At 37.7% G+C, this 14,515-nt stretch overlaps 1 protein-coding gene across 20 annotated transcripts in view; it reads left to right on the top strand.

Moving 5' to 3' along the window:
• DLGAP1 (DLG associated protein 1) overlaps positions 1-14,515 on the top strand; it is an 822,162-nt gene that overhangs the window by 559,451 nt on the left and 248,196 nt on the right. For 19 of the 20 annotated variants that reach the window (XM_023523037.1, XM_023523034.1, XM_023523033.1 and 16 more), the window contains one exon: positions 9,713-9,927. In XM_023523037.1, the coding sequence (XP_023378805.1) occupies positions 9,713-9,927 (215 nt within the window). Of the gene's footprint in view, positions 1-1,221; positions 1,332-9,712; positions 9,928-14,515 lie in introns of those variants that run through there. The other variant, XM_023523040.1, reaches the window with a different exon arrangement.

The following is a 14,515-nucleotide window of genomic DNA, read 5'->3' as shown; positions in this document are numbered from 1 at the left end:
TAATTGCTTCCTTTTCCATGTACTGAATGAGCAGAAATATCTTTGTCCCAGAATTCCAAGGTTCAGAGGCACTCGCTGATTGAACAGGCTATGATCACATGCTCCGCCCTGAGCTGAGCAGTGGAGCTGGTGAATGTAATGTGCAGATTGGCTGAGACCAATTCCTCTGTTACTCTTGAAACACAGGAAGCTAGAGGGGGCAGGGAAAATTTCCACAAAGCAAAATCACAGGGATGTGAATGCCAGAACCGGAACTGAGAGCAGGGTAGCAAAACCCACACATGTCAACTACAGTCAAAATACAAGGTGGACAATGGATAAAGTTAATTTTCCTCCCCTTTCCCCACATCATACTGGAGTGTAGCATATTCATTGCTACTTCTTGATGTGGAATCACAAAGGCATCTTCACAACAGATAGTGCCCCCTTTGACGTCAGCCATCACTTCAGTAACATTTTCTTCTAGGCCGCAAAGGCTCATGGATGCCTCCCCTCCTTTGAGGGTCACAGATCTTGCCCCTCTGCGTTTCCCCTACAGTGCCATTTCTCAATGACATGCATGCACTTCACACATGTATGTTCAACTCCTAAGGAACAGTTTACCACTGAGGAAGAGGATTTATAAGAACAAACTACAAACCCAACAGGTAATTGTGTATTAGGGAAGTACTGAAATTTAATACTCAACTCAGCTTGTCTTGCTTTAAAATTGTTTTTACTCTTTTTCTTCCTTTATCCCCTAAATTTGCCTGATCCACTTAAAATTTATAAACCCCTTTGAGATCAGAGACTATGTTTATAACGTGCTTTTGGTGTATTTACCTAGCACTTGCTATGGTGCTCAGTACCCTGTAGATACTTACAAGTGTTCGTGAGTGAAAATAATTCTATAGGGTCATAGTAAAGGAATCACCATTGCTTAGCACTGTTTACAAACTCTGTTCAAGAGGATTTAAAAATGATATTCAAGGGAGATGTGGCAAAGGGCGTATGCCCTATTTTAAGAGGTAGGTATCTACTCTTGTCTTTAATAGGTAATTTTTAAGCAATCCGAAGCAAATTAAAACTTACACCAGCTTTGAGCTTCAAGGAGAGTTAGAAAGGGCGGTTGCCAGGGAAATCTGATTGGAAAACACCAATCAGGCCTTGAGATCTTCACGTTGCGTTATTGTAATTTTCCTATTCTTGCTCTTTTTTTCTGCTTTTGCTATGAGAAGAGCAAGCTAAAAAGGCTACAGGGACATTTATGCCAAGTCGCATTTGTCAAGTTGAAAGCTGTGTGGAGCAGAAAAGCAGTCCTCCCAGCTGCAAAGAAGATGCAAAGGAGCCGAGTGAGTAGGGAATCTGAGAGCTCACTAAAAGTGCTTAGAAGGCCAATACATTGAAGCCATTTCTGTGAAAAGTGGTAGGCAGGAACCAGAAATCCAGGGGGAAGGCTACTTATTAATGCTGAAAAACCGCTGGGGTGCCTGGAGGCACCTAAAGCCACCCTTGAAACGTGTGGCTCTCCTGTAAGTTTCAGAATTCCCACAAACTGTCCTTTTTTGTTTAAGCAGTAACTGATAATAATAGCCAGTAAGGGTGCCACAAAACAGTGAGACAGCACATGCTGTTTCACTTCATAATTATTTTAAGTGTTCATTATTTTAACCTCCTCATCAGTGGCAGCAAATTTGTGACGAGATAATATTTACGCTTATTTTAATAGTTACATTTTATTCTTAAAAAGACAATACAGTTGAGTGGTGTGCCCCTTTTTTTTTCTTTTAGTTTGTTTCTTCACTCAGTCCACATACATTAGTCAGAGGCAGAGTGATATTATTAAAAGCTTTGGTGTTAGAAAAATGCAAATATGTACTCACTGTTATGACTTCGGGCAAGTCGCTTCAGCTTTCAAGTCTGAGTTTTGCAGCAATAAAATGGACGTAGTTATGCCTATTTTATAGGACTGCTGGAAGGATTAAAATAAAGCGACATAAGTGTCACCTCCAGCCCTTTGAGGTTATTCCATACATGTCAGTTTATTCCATAAATATCAGATCCCTAGCTTTCCTTTCATAAATACAGTTTTTCATTCTCATAATTACCCTTCCTCATCAAGCTCAGGAAAGAACAGGTAGGTTGACTCCACTCGGCCCTTATCCAAGCACCTTCATTTACCTGGCTGCTTTCATTGACATACTCTGTGCTTGGGAAGAAATCAAAAGTTTCTGAGGGGTAGCCTTGCAAATATAAACCTATAATTAATTTCTGCCATTTTAATCACGGCTCTTCCTTGCTATATTGTCTTTATTTCTACCTCATCAATCAAATGCCTAAGTGTTTCTCCTAGCCTCTTTGGTTCCTGATGAAATAGAACTTGGCTTTAAATCTTACCTCAGTCTTAGGTTCATCAGTTTTCCTCCCAAATCTCTGCAATGTGTAACTGTTCACAGAATTGCACTGGCCTCCTCTGGTATATGTCAGGACATGTGCTTCATTTCAGCTGTCCCGGCGTTCTAAGTGTCTTCATTCCTTTTGTGGCTCTCAGATTTCCCAAAATCTCACGCATTTTCATTACTCCAAACCTCACCATCTAACTTCCCATCCTGAGATAATTCACTCTCCAGGAGTCACTCGCACAAGGCTTCATTTCCTAGCCATTGTCTCTCAGACCATCATTGACACAGAATGTCTGACTCTGTCTACATCTAGTTATGCTTTACGACTGCAGCCCAGCCAAAGTGGGGACTCAAACCATGTGTGCTTCAGAAGAGCCTTTTAAAAAAAGCCTTTCCATGTCTGAAATAGTATTTCCTATAACTTTTATTTTAAGGCATGTAATCTTTATTTTATTAAGGTTTTTTTCCTCCAAATAGGACTTAAAACCTTAAAAATTTGTTTTCATATCTGAAATATGTGTTCTTTAGATGATCATAAAATAATAATTATTACTCACAAGACAGTTAAGATCCGAATATGGGGCAGTCGGGATGGGGGGTGGGCAGGAATCCCTGGACTGTGGACGGCAGACCCTCACTTGGGCACAGCGTCACCCTGGACCTCTCTGGACCTCAGTTTCTTTACTTGAAAAATTAAAATTATAATCCTTACTCTTTTTATTGTTCATGGTAGTTGTAAGGATCATAAGACATTATGTGTACTCACATTTTTTGCAAAAGCATGACATAGATGAAGGTTAAGTGTTACTATTAATTTTCTTACTAAGATATATGAACTTCAAGTTCTATAATTATTATTCCAGACTATGTCCATTTCTTATTCTTATTCTTGCACATATTATTTAAAAGGGTGTTTAATTTATTCTAAGATCCATATTTTTAACATTTTAGCATCTTCAATATTGAAATGTATCATATAACCTATGGCATGTCACATTAATTGGTGACATTTCTTTCTTAGGGATACAAAAAAAATATTGAGGGTTTGCACTGATATCTTAAATTCAGTAAAATGTGATATTTGCATCTTAGAGGAAAGTTATAAAAGGATAAAAGTAAGAATACCTTGTCTATTTTTAAATGGAAACTTTATTAACAAAGTGGGTATAGGACCCACCCACCCCCCCCAAAAAAATCTGAAAAGTATTTGAAACATTCAGATGGAAGGTATTACCTTGACTCATATCATCTTTAAAGGTTCCCTATAGGAAAGAATTTTTAAGGACTTCTAGCTAATTACAGTTTTAACTCACAGATCTCCCATATTTAGCTCATGATCCTCTTTCAACTGAGTTTGGGGAAGCCTAAAGGGAAAAAACAAAATGAAACAAAACAAAAAAATGGTAGCACCAGAAGAGAGTTCACTTCCAAAAGTCTTGAGAAATAAATTTGTTTTTGTGCCTGTGGGCCAAGTTAGGAAAGCCAATTTTTACTGTAGAAGATAGATATATAGATAAAATTTTTATATTTATAATATTTGTAATTTTCTTATTTATGATTTCTTTTGTATTTTTATATAGTTACATAGATTTGCATGTTTATTCTTATACTAGAATATCTACTTTAATGATTAGAAGGATGTCAGTTAAGATGGCACTGCTTTTTAATCCCTAAGATATTTACAGCTGGCCATACTTAAAAAGTAGACATGAAGAGAACAATTTCTAACCTTTATTCTCAGATTTTTGTGGTGCCTTGAAGTTCACAAACTATATTCTCACACATTACCTATATTTATTGCACATATATTAACATCCCCATTTTACAGAAGAAATAACTATAGCAGAGGTGAAGCGACTTATCCAAGGTCATACACAGTGAATGAAAGCAAAGCTGGTGTCAGAATTCATTAATTCATTCGGTGTTGCATTTACGCAGAAACCTACTCTGTTTCTGGCACTGTACTAGGCCCTAGAAATCACAAGATAAACAGTAAGAAGCTTGCCCTCTTTACCTATCCCAGCCTCTCTCTTCCCCACCTCTGTGACTAAGAGCTGCATGCAGCCCAGAGCCTCCCTGACCCCCAGCTATTGGCCTTGACAGTCCTCATACATTTGAAATAAATAGATCTAGGCTCGTTTGCTAAAAAATCTCCAAATACAAAAATAGTTCCCATGGAGATGTCTTCTTCCCTAAGATTTCTGCTTTGTGAACCAAAAGGAGGCATTTGAGATTCAGTCACTGGGAAGCCAGGCAAGCTAAGAGACCCAAGGAAGCAGACTCCCTGTCAGTCCTGCAGAATAGAGATAAGTCCCCAGGACAGAGGGCAGTACAGCACTTCCCGATGGGGAGTTCTCTTTAAAAATGATGGGAGTAGGCAATTTATTAAGAATTGAAGTTTGTGCTTACTATATTTCAATTATTTCTGCCCCTCCATTACCAAAGGAAATTAAAAGCGGCATCAGTCCTTTTGGAAACCAATGTCATCCAGCATGAGGGAGCATCTGTGTGCTCGGTATGGTGCTACAGGCTGTGAGTAGTGCAGAACTCCACAACACAGACCTTTATTGAGCACTTCCTGTGTACTTGTGGGCGTTACCTCATGTAACCCACAAATAATGTTATGGGCTAGGAAACGGACACAGAACTTGAGGCACAGAGAAGTTAATTAATTTACCCATGGAAGTACCTAGATTTCGACCCAGCAGGAATTCGAACTTGGCAGTCTAACTGCAGAACCCAGGCCCCTGACCCTTCAGTGAGTTCCCCAGTTTCAGTGAGTTTACTGAGTAATTGGAGGATGACACAAAGACACATAAACAAGTAGTGTATACAAATGCCATTGTACAGTTATGCAAATTAAGTACTCAGAAAGAGCATGTGGGTCAGGTCTGAGGCCATACAATCTCCATTGCAACTATACAACTCTGACCTTGTACCTGGAAACAAGCCATGGTCAGTACATAATGAATAGGCATGGCTATGTGTCAACAAAACTTTATTTGTAAATACAGATAGCAAGCTGGATTTAAACTGTAAGCTATAGTTTGCTGACTGCATACATAAATGATACATGCTATACATTTCATAAAGGAGATCAATACAGGCTGGAGCAGCTGAAGGAAGTTCTGGGATTGCTGAGTTCAGCCATGAAGGAAGATCTGAGATGGGCTTACAAGACCCTTGGAGAACTGGCCCCATCTCCTTAGACTGTTGTCTTTCCACTTCCCTCTCCTGCTCACATGTTCCTTCCTAGGCTTTGCTTACACTGAGCTGATCCTTCTTCCTGGAAGTTCTTCCTCCAGCTCTCCTGGAGGCTGGCCCTTTGGGCATCAGATTTCCTCTCAGATATTACTTCTTCAGGGCTGCTTCTCTGAGGAACAAGTTAAAGCAGGCCACCTCCAGCCACTTTGTCACATCTTCTCATCTTATTTTCCTAATGGCATTTATGGTTTCTGAAACTAACTTGTTCATTTATTGGTATACTATTATCTACCTCTGTATCTACATCTGCCTGCTCTCCTTCTAGGATATAAGCTCAATAGTATCAGATCAACGTTTGTATTGTTTACTGCTATATATTCCTGGCAGTCAGATCATGGCTGGAAGATAAACAAAAAATACTTGCATAAGTAAAGAAAAGGAGAGAGGAAGGAGGGAGGGAGACTTAGAATATGTAAGCATGCCTTATTAAGTGGTGTTTAATTTTCTCTTGTTCTGTGCCTGAATAGACTACAGCCCTCATTAGAATGGCTCATCATTCAGTGCCCATGATACTATTTCAATTAGGAAAACATCCTTAGCCCATAATAAAAGGGTGATAGCTCTTAGTATTGGTCATTCCTTGGTCAGAGGTAGGTCTTCTATACTTCTGAATGAAAACACATAGTTTAAGTTACAGGCTGGTTATACCTGAAATTAAAAAATGCACACTAATCCTCATTTCACTATATCAAAAATAAACCTCTCTATTGAATCTTTAATGCTTACCCACATGCATTAAAAAGCAAACATCCTCTTTTTCTCTAAACCATAACTATTGTTAAACCTAACTTTTATTAGATTGATTTTATTATTGGTTTTTAATATTTGTTGGGCCCGCCCCCTAAGCTGGTAGGATAACTAGCAAGCTAGTCATCAATAAGTGATCAGGCTGCTTTTCTATCTGCTCTAGCTTCTTTCTCTTACCAAGCCTTCCATTCCCCTAAACTGCTAGGACCAGTAATAATAAAGGCTTTCTCAGACAGCTGCAAAGTTAATTGTTTCTTTGTATTTCCCTAAATCCTTTTTCTCTGTGCAACTGAAGCAGAAAGACACAGCAACTTTTGACTAGATCACAGTAGTAGCTAGCTGTAGCCACATGAGTCTTTTTTTCTTTCCAAAGGGGAGTAACATTTCACTGTCTAGGAAACTTACAAACTGGTATGCTTTCTTTGAAAGCTATGTATCTGACCACACTCTTTCCTTTTGCTTTAGAGTTTAAGAGACTTGGAATAAAAACTGTGACTCAACTACAGCAACAGTATTTTTCTTCTCTAAAGTCCTGATTTCGTTTCTTTACATTTTTCCTAGAACTGATTTCTGAATTGTTTTATATGTAATCTTGTTCTAGACTACCTTTAGGTGTATAAATAGTGTATTAATTTTTAAATTCCATTCTGATCTAAGTTACTTTCATACAACTTCTTAGCTGCTATTATTTGAAAACTACGTTTAATTGAAAGATATACTGATTAAATACTTCCCAGCTGGTTCTCTTTGCAATAATCACAGCCTGTTTCTAGTACAAGTCCAAGTTTCTACCATAAAATAACTTTGGAAAAAAACATTCAAACAGAAATTTGCTATGTTTTGTTTCATAAATGGTAGGAGCTAATAAGTTTGTCCTTAGTCTCTGACGTATCAGAGAGTAATGCGTATGAACTACGCATCAGTACTGAGAAACAGCAGTTATATGCATCATCTATGACCCTTAGCCGTACTAAATCGATTTATAAAATGTAATTGCTAAGCCAATAATGAGGTTCTGAACATGATCTTATCTTTGCAGTGAGTCATCTACCAACTGAAGAAAACAAGACTGTTCTCAACATTTATAATTTCCCTAAGAAACCTCCCTCATTGCTATGGTGATGTTGATGCTTTTTAGCTAAAAAATAAAAACTCGACATTGTTACTACCATAACTAATAAATGGCAAATGCATCAGATGTGCTAGATTATGAAGGTGGCATGGGACTATAATTGTTCAGTTCTCCAGGTTTCACTAATCATATTCTAGAGGGACAGAATCAAACAGTGGTCAGCAGCAAGGCCCAGGAGCTGCTGGTTTGGAACCCTGACCTTCATAGCTGGGCTTTCGATGAGTTACATAACGTCAGTTTCCTCGTTTGTAAAATGGGCATAATAATAACACTACCCCTCAACTGTGTGGATCCAATGAGTTAACATTTATAAAGCATTTAGAACAATGGCTGCTCCTAGGGAGCACAGTATAAGAATTTATTTAATAAAATGAATAAGCTGCTCGGTGAAGCTTACTCATACTTTATCCATACTTTTCAGAAATAGAAGCTATAAACCACTGTTTTCAGATCCATGAGTGGTAGCATCTCTACAGTCTAATTTTTCTAGACATAAACTTTCAAATTATATAAATAAATTTATAATTTAAGAGGGAAAGAGTAGTGGATTTTCTTTAGTGAAACATCTATTCTCACTTCTTAGAACCTAAAACATTTAGAAATATGTCTAATATATGTACGTAACATTGTGGACAATTTTCTTAACACTTAAATTTTAAGATTCATGTTATTAATTATAAAGTCGAGATTAAGTAAATTCCAGTCTTTGATGTTAAACCAAAATGCTTTGACTCCCAGTGCTGCCATTTATAAACTATGTGTTCTTTGGCAAATTTCTTAAGCTGTCTGAGCTTCTGCTTATCATCCAAGATACATAGAAAAATGCAGAGTTGTTGTGTTGATGAAATAAGAACCCATAGGCAAGTTTTCTTCACATAGTTAAATGTTATTAATGTAACACTGTATAATCTAATGGATAATCATTAAAATATTAAATACCTTTTTACCCTCTCGTTACAAACCTGGACAGTTCAGGAAACCCTTCCTGGAAACTCCTTCATCACCATTACTGATAATTTATCTTTCTAATGTCTTTTTGTGCATACTCCATTTATGGCACCATATCTTAAACTTGCTAAGAAGTTGATTTGGAACTGTTCCCAAATCTGTTTATGCTTTGTCTTTTCATCTCTATTACAAACACGTTCAGGGCAAGAACCAGACTTCCCCATCTTTTTTTAATTAAGCCTTGTGTACTATAGGCTATTCGTTACTTCTTAATGGGTATAAAAAGTGATAATTATGCATTTCTTCTATCAAATGGAGGAGAAATGAGACCCTAGGTTGAGTCCACATTGCAGTGGACAATCTAAGAAGAACTGAAGAGAAAGTCATAAAGAAGCCCGTGTAACATAGTGTAGTGCTCTGCTGAAGTCAACAGAAATGATTGTAGAAAGGAAGAAGAGCAGTGTACTCGGAACGTTATCTTATATGATACACAATTAGGAACTTAGAGTAGGATCCAGCAAAGCAAAATGAACAGTTCAAATAAGTACAGTAGTAGCTATACCAGGTAAGAAGAAAACTCTTAAAAGTTGGTGTGTGTGTGTGTGTGTGTGTGTGTGTGTGTAGAGGCCAAAAATATTTTAATTAAGAAAGTGCCACCAGCTTTCATGAGGAAATCATTGGAAACCGTTAAAGAGTGCTTTAAGCAAATCTATGGAGGCCAAATCCAAATTAAGAAGGGTCCAGACAGAATAGGTGATTGAGAAATCAATGTAGTTGGTATAAACCACTGATTTAGGAAGAAAAGAGATTGGATACGAGATGGCAGAAATAGAAGGTTCAGGGAAGAGGTAGATAAAACAGAAACATTCTTGAATTTTAAATGGCAATTGAAAACAAATTATCGAAAAGCTCAAATAAAACCAGTCTCTGTTCCAATAGCATTCTTATGCCTGACTCAGTTGTTGTCAGCATAAGAAAAGTGAGAACTAGTAAATCAGGACCAATGATTTTAATTTTTTCTAATATGCAGGTTTTTTTAAAAAAAATGAGGCATGGATTTGCATGTATTCAAAATATTTTTAAACCAATTATAGTAAAATACCATTACTGAAAAGTTAATGTCTAAAGTTTTAGATAATTATCTGTATTACCCATATTCAGAGTCATACCAAAAAGAAGGAAAGAAAAGAATAATGTAAGACTTTATAAAAAATGAATAATCTGTTTTATATCCAAATAGGTTCCTCAAGATGAATGGACAGGGTATACCCCTCGAGGTAAAGATGATGAAATTCCCTGCCGAAGAATGCGGAGTGGCAGCTACATCAAGGCCATGGGAGATGAAGATAGTGGCGACTCAGACACAAGTCCCAAGCCTTCTCCCAAAGTTGCTGCACGAAGAGAAAGCTATCTCAAGGCTACTCAGCCATCCCTTACAGAACTCACCACACTCAAGTAAGTGTTTCTAACTCTATACTTCTGCTAATCCAGTTCCTTGTATTATTACCTAGGATCAGATTATGTTTCTCCTAGAGGAATGGGGCAGAAAACATTCTACAGATGGAGAATTATTATGCATTGACTGGTTGATTAATTTCCACATTGGGTCTGACTTGTATATCCCAGTGCTTTCAAAGACATGGGCATCCCGGTGTACTCTGCATGGATCATAAGCTGAACCTCCAACCTCCAAGAAGAGTTTGAAATAATCCAAAATGGCTTCTGAAAGGAATTAAGATTTTTGGTTAATGAGAAGATCCATCTATCCCAACATTTGTTCAACCATTAATTTTATGAGGGAAATCTTCCTTAAAAGACATTTGAATTTTTCAGATAATTGAGTAACATAAGAGAGCAGATTATCTTGGAGGAGCTTATGGAATGTGGCTACGCTTGAAAATTGGATGATATGTGAAGGTTCTTGATTGTTTTCAAACTTGGGCACACAATACATATTATATTTTGTTGGACCTTAAAATTTTTTTTCTTTTGAAAAATATCATGATAAGTATCCTTACCTCCATTAATGCTATTTGTAAACAGAATAGCTTTACAAAAGAAACTATGAAACTGATTATTTTAAGCAAGGCCAGCTTTAATTTTTAATGCTATTTACAGAGAGTAAATCAGAGCCTTGGAACATAACATCATGTAGATCATCATTTGTACCTGAAAAATATATCACAGATAGTTAGTGTTTGTTAAATGCCTTTGATTACATATTTTGAAGAAATACACATTACTATTCATGCATTTATGCTACACTACAAAATAAAATATTAATGACAAAATAAGTAAAACAGAAAAAGACCACAACCATCAGAGTAAGGAAAATAAACTCGATTATTAACCTAGAACACTGAAAATCATCTGACTATTCTATGATGGAGATTTAATTAAATAGCAACTTGCATTACATTTTTAAGAAAGTGGGCAGGAAGAGTCCCCACATCAATTTTTTTTTTTCAAAACATCATGTGAAACCACTCTGGATCATTTCAATAAATGATATTAGTAAACTAACGCAAGTGAAGAAGGTCTCCCTCCTTTCCTCTGGCCCCAGGTGCCCTCCTCTTTGCCTTTATTTCTGCATGTACTCGTTTCCGAGGGCTGCTGTAACAAAGTACTACAAACTGGGTGGCTTGAACCAATAGGAATTTATTATCTCACAGTTCTGGAAGCCAGATGTCTGAAATCAAGGTCTCAGCAGGGCCATGCTCCTTCTGAAACCAGTAGGGGACAATCCTTCCTTGCCTCTTCTTAGCTTCCGGTTGTGGCCTGCCATCCTTGGCATTCCCTGACTTGTACCTGCAGCACTTTATTCTCTGCCTTTGTCTTCAAGTGGCTGTCTTCTTATGACAACAATCACAAGGTATTAGGACCCTCCCCAATGACCTCATGTTAACTTAATTAAACCTCCAAAGACCCTATTTCCAAGTAAAGGTACTGGGGTTTAGGATTTCAACATGTATGTGTGAGAAACACAGCCCATAACACTGCCATATAAGGTAAGAGTTGATCATGGAAATGACAAATGAAACAGGTCTTCACTGCACTTTGGCACACCTCGCAGGAGCTCAGAAAATTAAGGCAGTGGGCCAAAGTGGCATGAAATGAGAGTGGCCAAGGATCCTTCTGGCAAATATTTTCTATGGACTTTAAAGTATCTCTATTAGAGACAATATTAGGTAGTCACGACCACAGGCATTAATTGGCATCTTCTAAAAGACGCAAAAGAGGGAATGCTTTGAGCCAGAAAGTCACTTGGATCTTCAAGGTCTTAGTTTTCCCATATGTAAACCAAGTAGTAGGACTCTACAACCTCCACAGTCCCTTCTACCTCCTTAATATTCTGTTAGTTTATCTACCGAGATGCATTTGTCACATCAGCTGGGTGAAGAGATACAGTGATTGCTGCTATTCACAGTAGTATCCAGGTATGAGAACAACAGAAAGGAGCAGAGCCATAAGGAAGGTGAGTAGAGTGCTCTGAGGAAGCTGAGGATAGGAGTATGTGCAGAAATCAAGTTCACAACTGTGCCCTGGAGCTACTCTCCTCAGAGCTTCAGGGCTGTAGGGAATCTGCTCTGAAGTCATTGGAACTCTTTCATTCCCTGGATCCTATTTTTATAACCATCATATATTTCTATTACTGCTCAGAAGTTTTAAGGTCATAAAGAGTTCAAAACGTAGATAGTGGCTAAGCTGATGGTAGAAAGGGTCAGCATTTCAGACAGTGAAATTAGTCATTCAACTGAGTATGAGTTAGTGACTTCTATTTTCTTCCTCTAAACCTGTGGACACTCAAAATGATAACCAGTTTACTAGAGGACACTTAGTAAATTGAAAACCTTTTTTTTCTTGATTTAGGATGGGGTTTCACCAAACCATCTCTATTGTCCCTTATTCATTAGCACAGCAGTCCCCAAGCTTTCTGGCACCAGGGACCGGTGCTCCTACAAGAATCTAATGCCCAATGATCTGAGGTGGAGCTGAGGTGGTGATGCTAGCGCTGGGGGGTGGCTGCAAATACAAATGAAGCTTCACTGGCTCACCTGCTGCTCACCTCCGATTGTGAGGCCAGTTCCTAACAGGCCACAGACTGGTACCAGTCTGATCCTTACTTTAGCAGGCAAGACGACATTTGGCCATGCAAACATACCTTTCTTCTCTGTGCTGCCATCCCATTCTCCAGACTTATTTCTCATAGTTCTGTTTGTCTCCATTCATTTCTCCCTCACCTGCTTGAGGAGTTCCATTCTGAATTACAGTTTACATATTAAGCTTCTATCATATTCAACTACATATGATTATTAGTGATTTCTAGTTTAATGGGATTTAAAAAGGGACACAAGGAGAAAAGGAAAGTATGCCGTAGAGGAAAAAATTCAGATATGACATCACTCATAATCAATGCTGTCTTTTATTCCTTGATGATGTTTTGACTGGAGATCATTATTTTTCTAGAAGTTTAAAGCATTCAGTCCCTCATGAGAAAAAAGATCCCCATATCCTAAAATTCTAGTTCCCCAAAAAAGAAACTGTATTTTTTGTTCCTACTTCTTTGACATTTAAGTCATTTTTTTTTCCTCCTTCCTCCTCAGCAATTCACAGCTTTAAGGATGAATCATAGCCATGAACCAAGATAACTAAAATTAGCCAAGTGAGATTGGGGCAACATTTTGTTTCAGGTTTTCAACCCCCATCTTCTCTCAGAAATGTTGGAGAGAAGGTACTCCTACACTTTCTTACATTGTTTTTCTCTTTTCTTTTTTTCTTTTCTATTTTCCAAAGACGCCTAGAGAGTTTGTTTATGAGGGTGGTTTTCATTAGCTCCTTAATGTTAGTTATTGTGTCTTCAGGTATATTAGGGCTAAACCGAGTGGAACATTCTAGAGTCAGAGGTAGTCTTGAGACACAAACTCCATCTCTGGACTGTAAAACTCCTGTAGCTACTCTCTGAGGACCATTATTTTTTTCACTCTCATCTCTTCTTCCACAGCTAATAATAAATCCCTTTACCTCACCACTAGCCTTCCCTTCTTCCTTTATTATTAGCTAACAGTGAACTTGAAATGACATATTACACAAAAATATTATTATTTTCAAAAATAATTTCTGAATGTTTAATAGTAAATTCTCAAGCAAGTAGAGGAGAGATTTGGGGACCATATTTTCTCAAAGCATGTCACCACAGCTTGGCTCTGTTAAAGGATTTGAGTCTTTTACTTGGATTTGCTATAATGTGTTATTTATTCTGAAACTGAGACTATTGCCTGCTACCATAATTAGTTAAAACCATGTCCAAATCCTCTTTGGACCTTTTCTTTTCAATATACTGTAGAGGGGAAGAACTTTTTTAAAATAATATTATGCGAGCTGTCATTTTAAAGATTCTAAAATTAAATTCAAATGTCCATTAATCCTAGGCAAATAACACTTTAAAAATCTCTTCCTACTTCTTTACCTCTTCATTTAAGTGTGAAGAAAAATTTTCTTTTGGAAGAAATAGTCTCTAACATTATAGACTCGAAAATTTCTCTGAAATTAGCGAGAAGGCCTCAGGCTTTTGTGCACATTTGGCTCTGGAGAGAACCAGTCTGAGCTTCTAACAATTTTGATAGTGTCTAACAAAAGGCTTCAGGAAGGTTTGTTTTCCATCCTAAGAGCCTTTAAGGCAGATAATTTTTTGTATTCAGAATGGTTAGTTCTCTTACTCTTCATTTTTTCTCTGATCCTGAAATCCTGAACCTTATTTTTTTATTTTTATTTTTTTAATAAATTGGTAAGATACTAAATAGCTTTGTGGCTTTTAGCAACTAGGCTGATGTCTCTGAGCTTCCCCCACACCAGTTAAAAGAGGCTTGGGCTGTTATCAGGGATGTCACCACGTAGATGGCTCCCATAACAACTCTCTGGCTAGACCCACGGCAGACAACATTAGCTGATGCCACCTAAAATGGATCCCTGCACCCTTCCCGCCGAGCAACCTATCCCCAAGGCTCAAAACGCCTCCCAACACAGTGCTCCGGCCACCACTTCT

Source organism: Pteropus vampyrus, unplaced genomic scaffold (assembly GCF_000151845.1).
Source record: "Pteropus vampyrus isolate Shadow unplaced genomic scaffold, Pvam_2.0 Scaffold373, whole genome shotgun sequence".
In the NCBI taxonomy this organism is placed as follows: Eukaryota; Metazoa; Chordata; class Mammalia; order Chiroptera; family Pteropodidae; genus Pteropus; species Pteropus vampyrus.
This window is presented reverse-complemented; position numbering and strand designations above follow the sequence as displayed.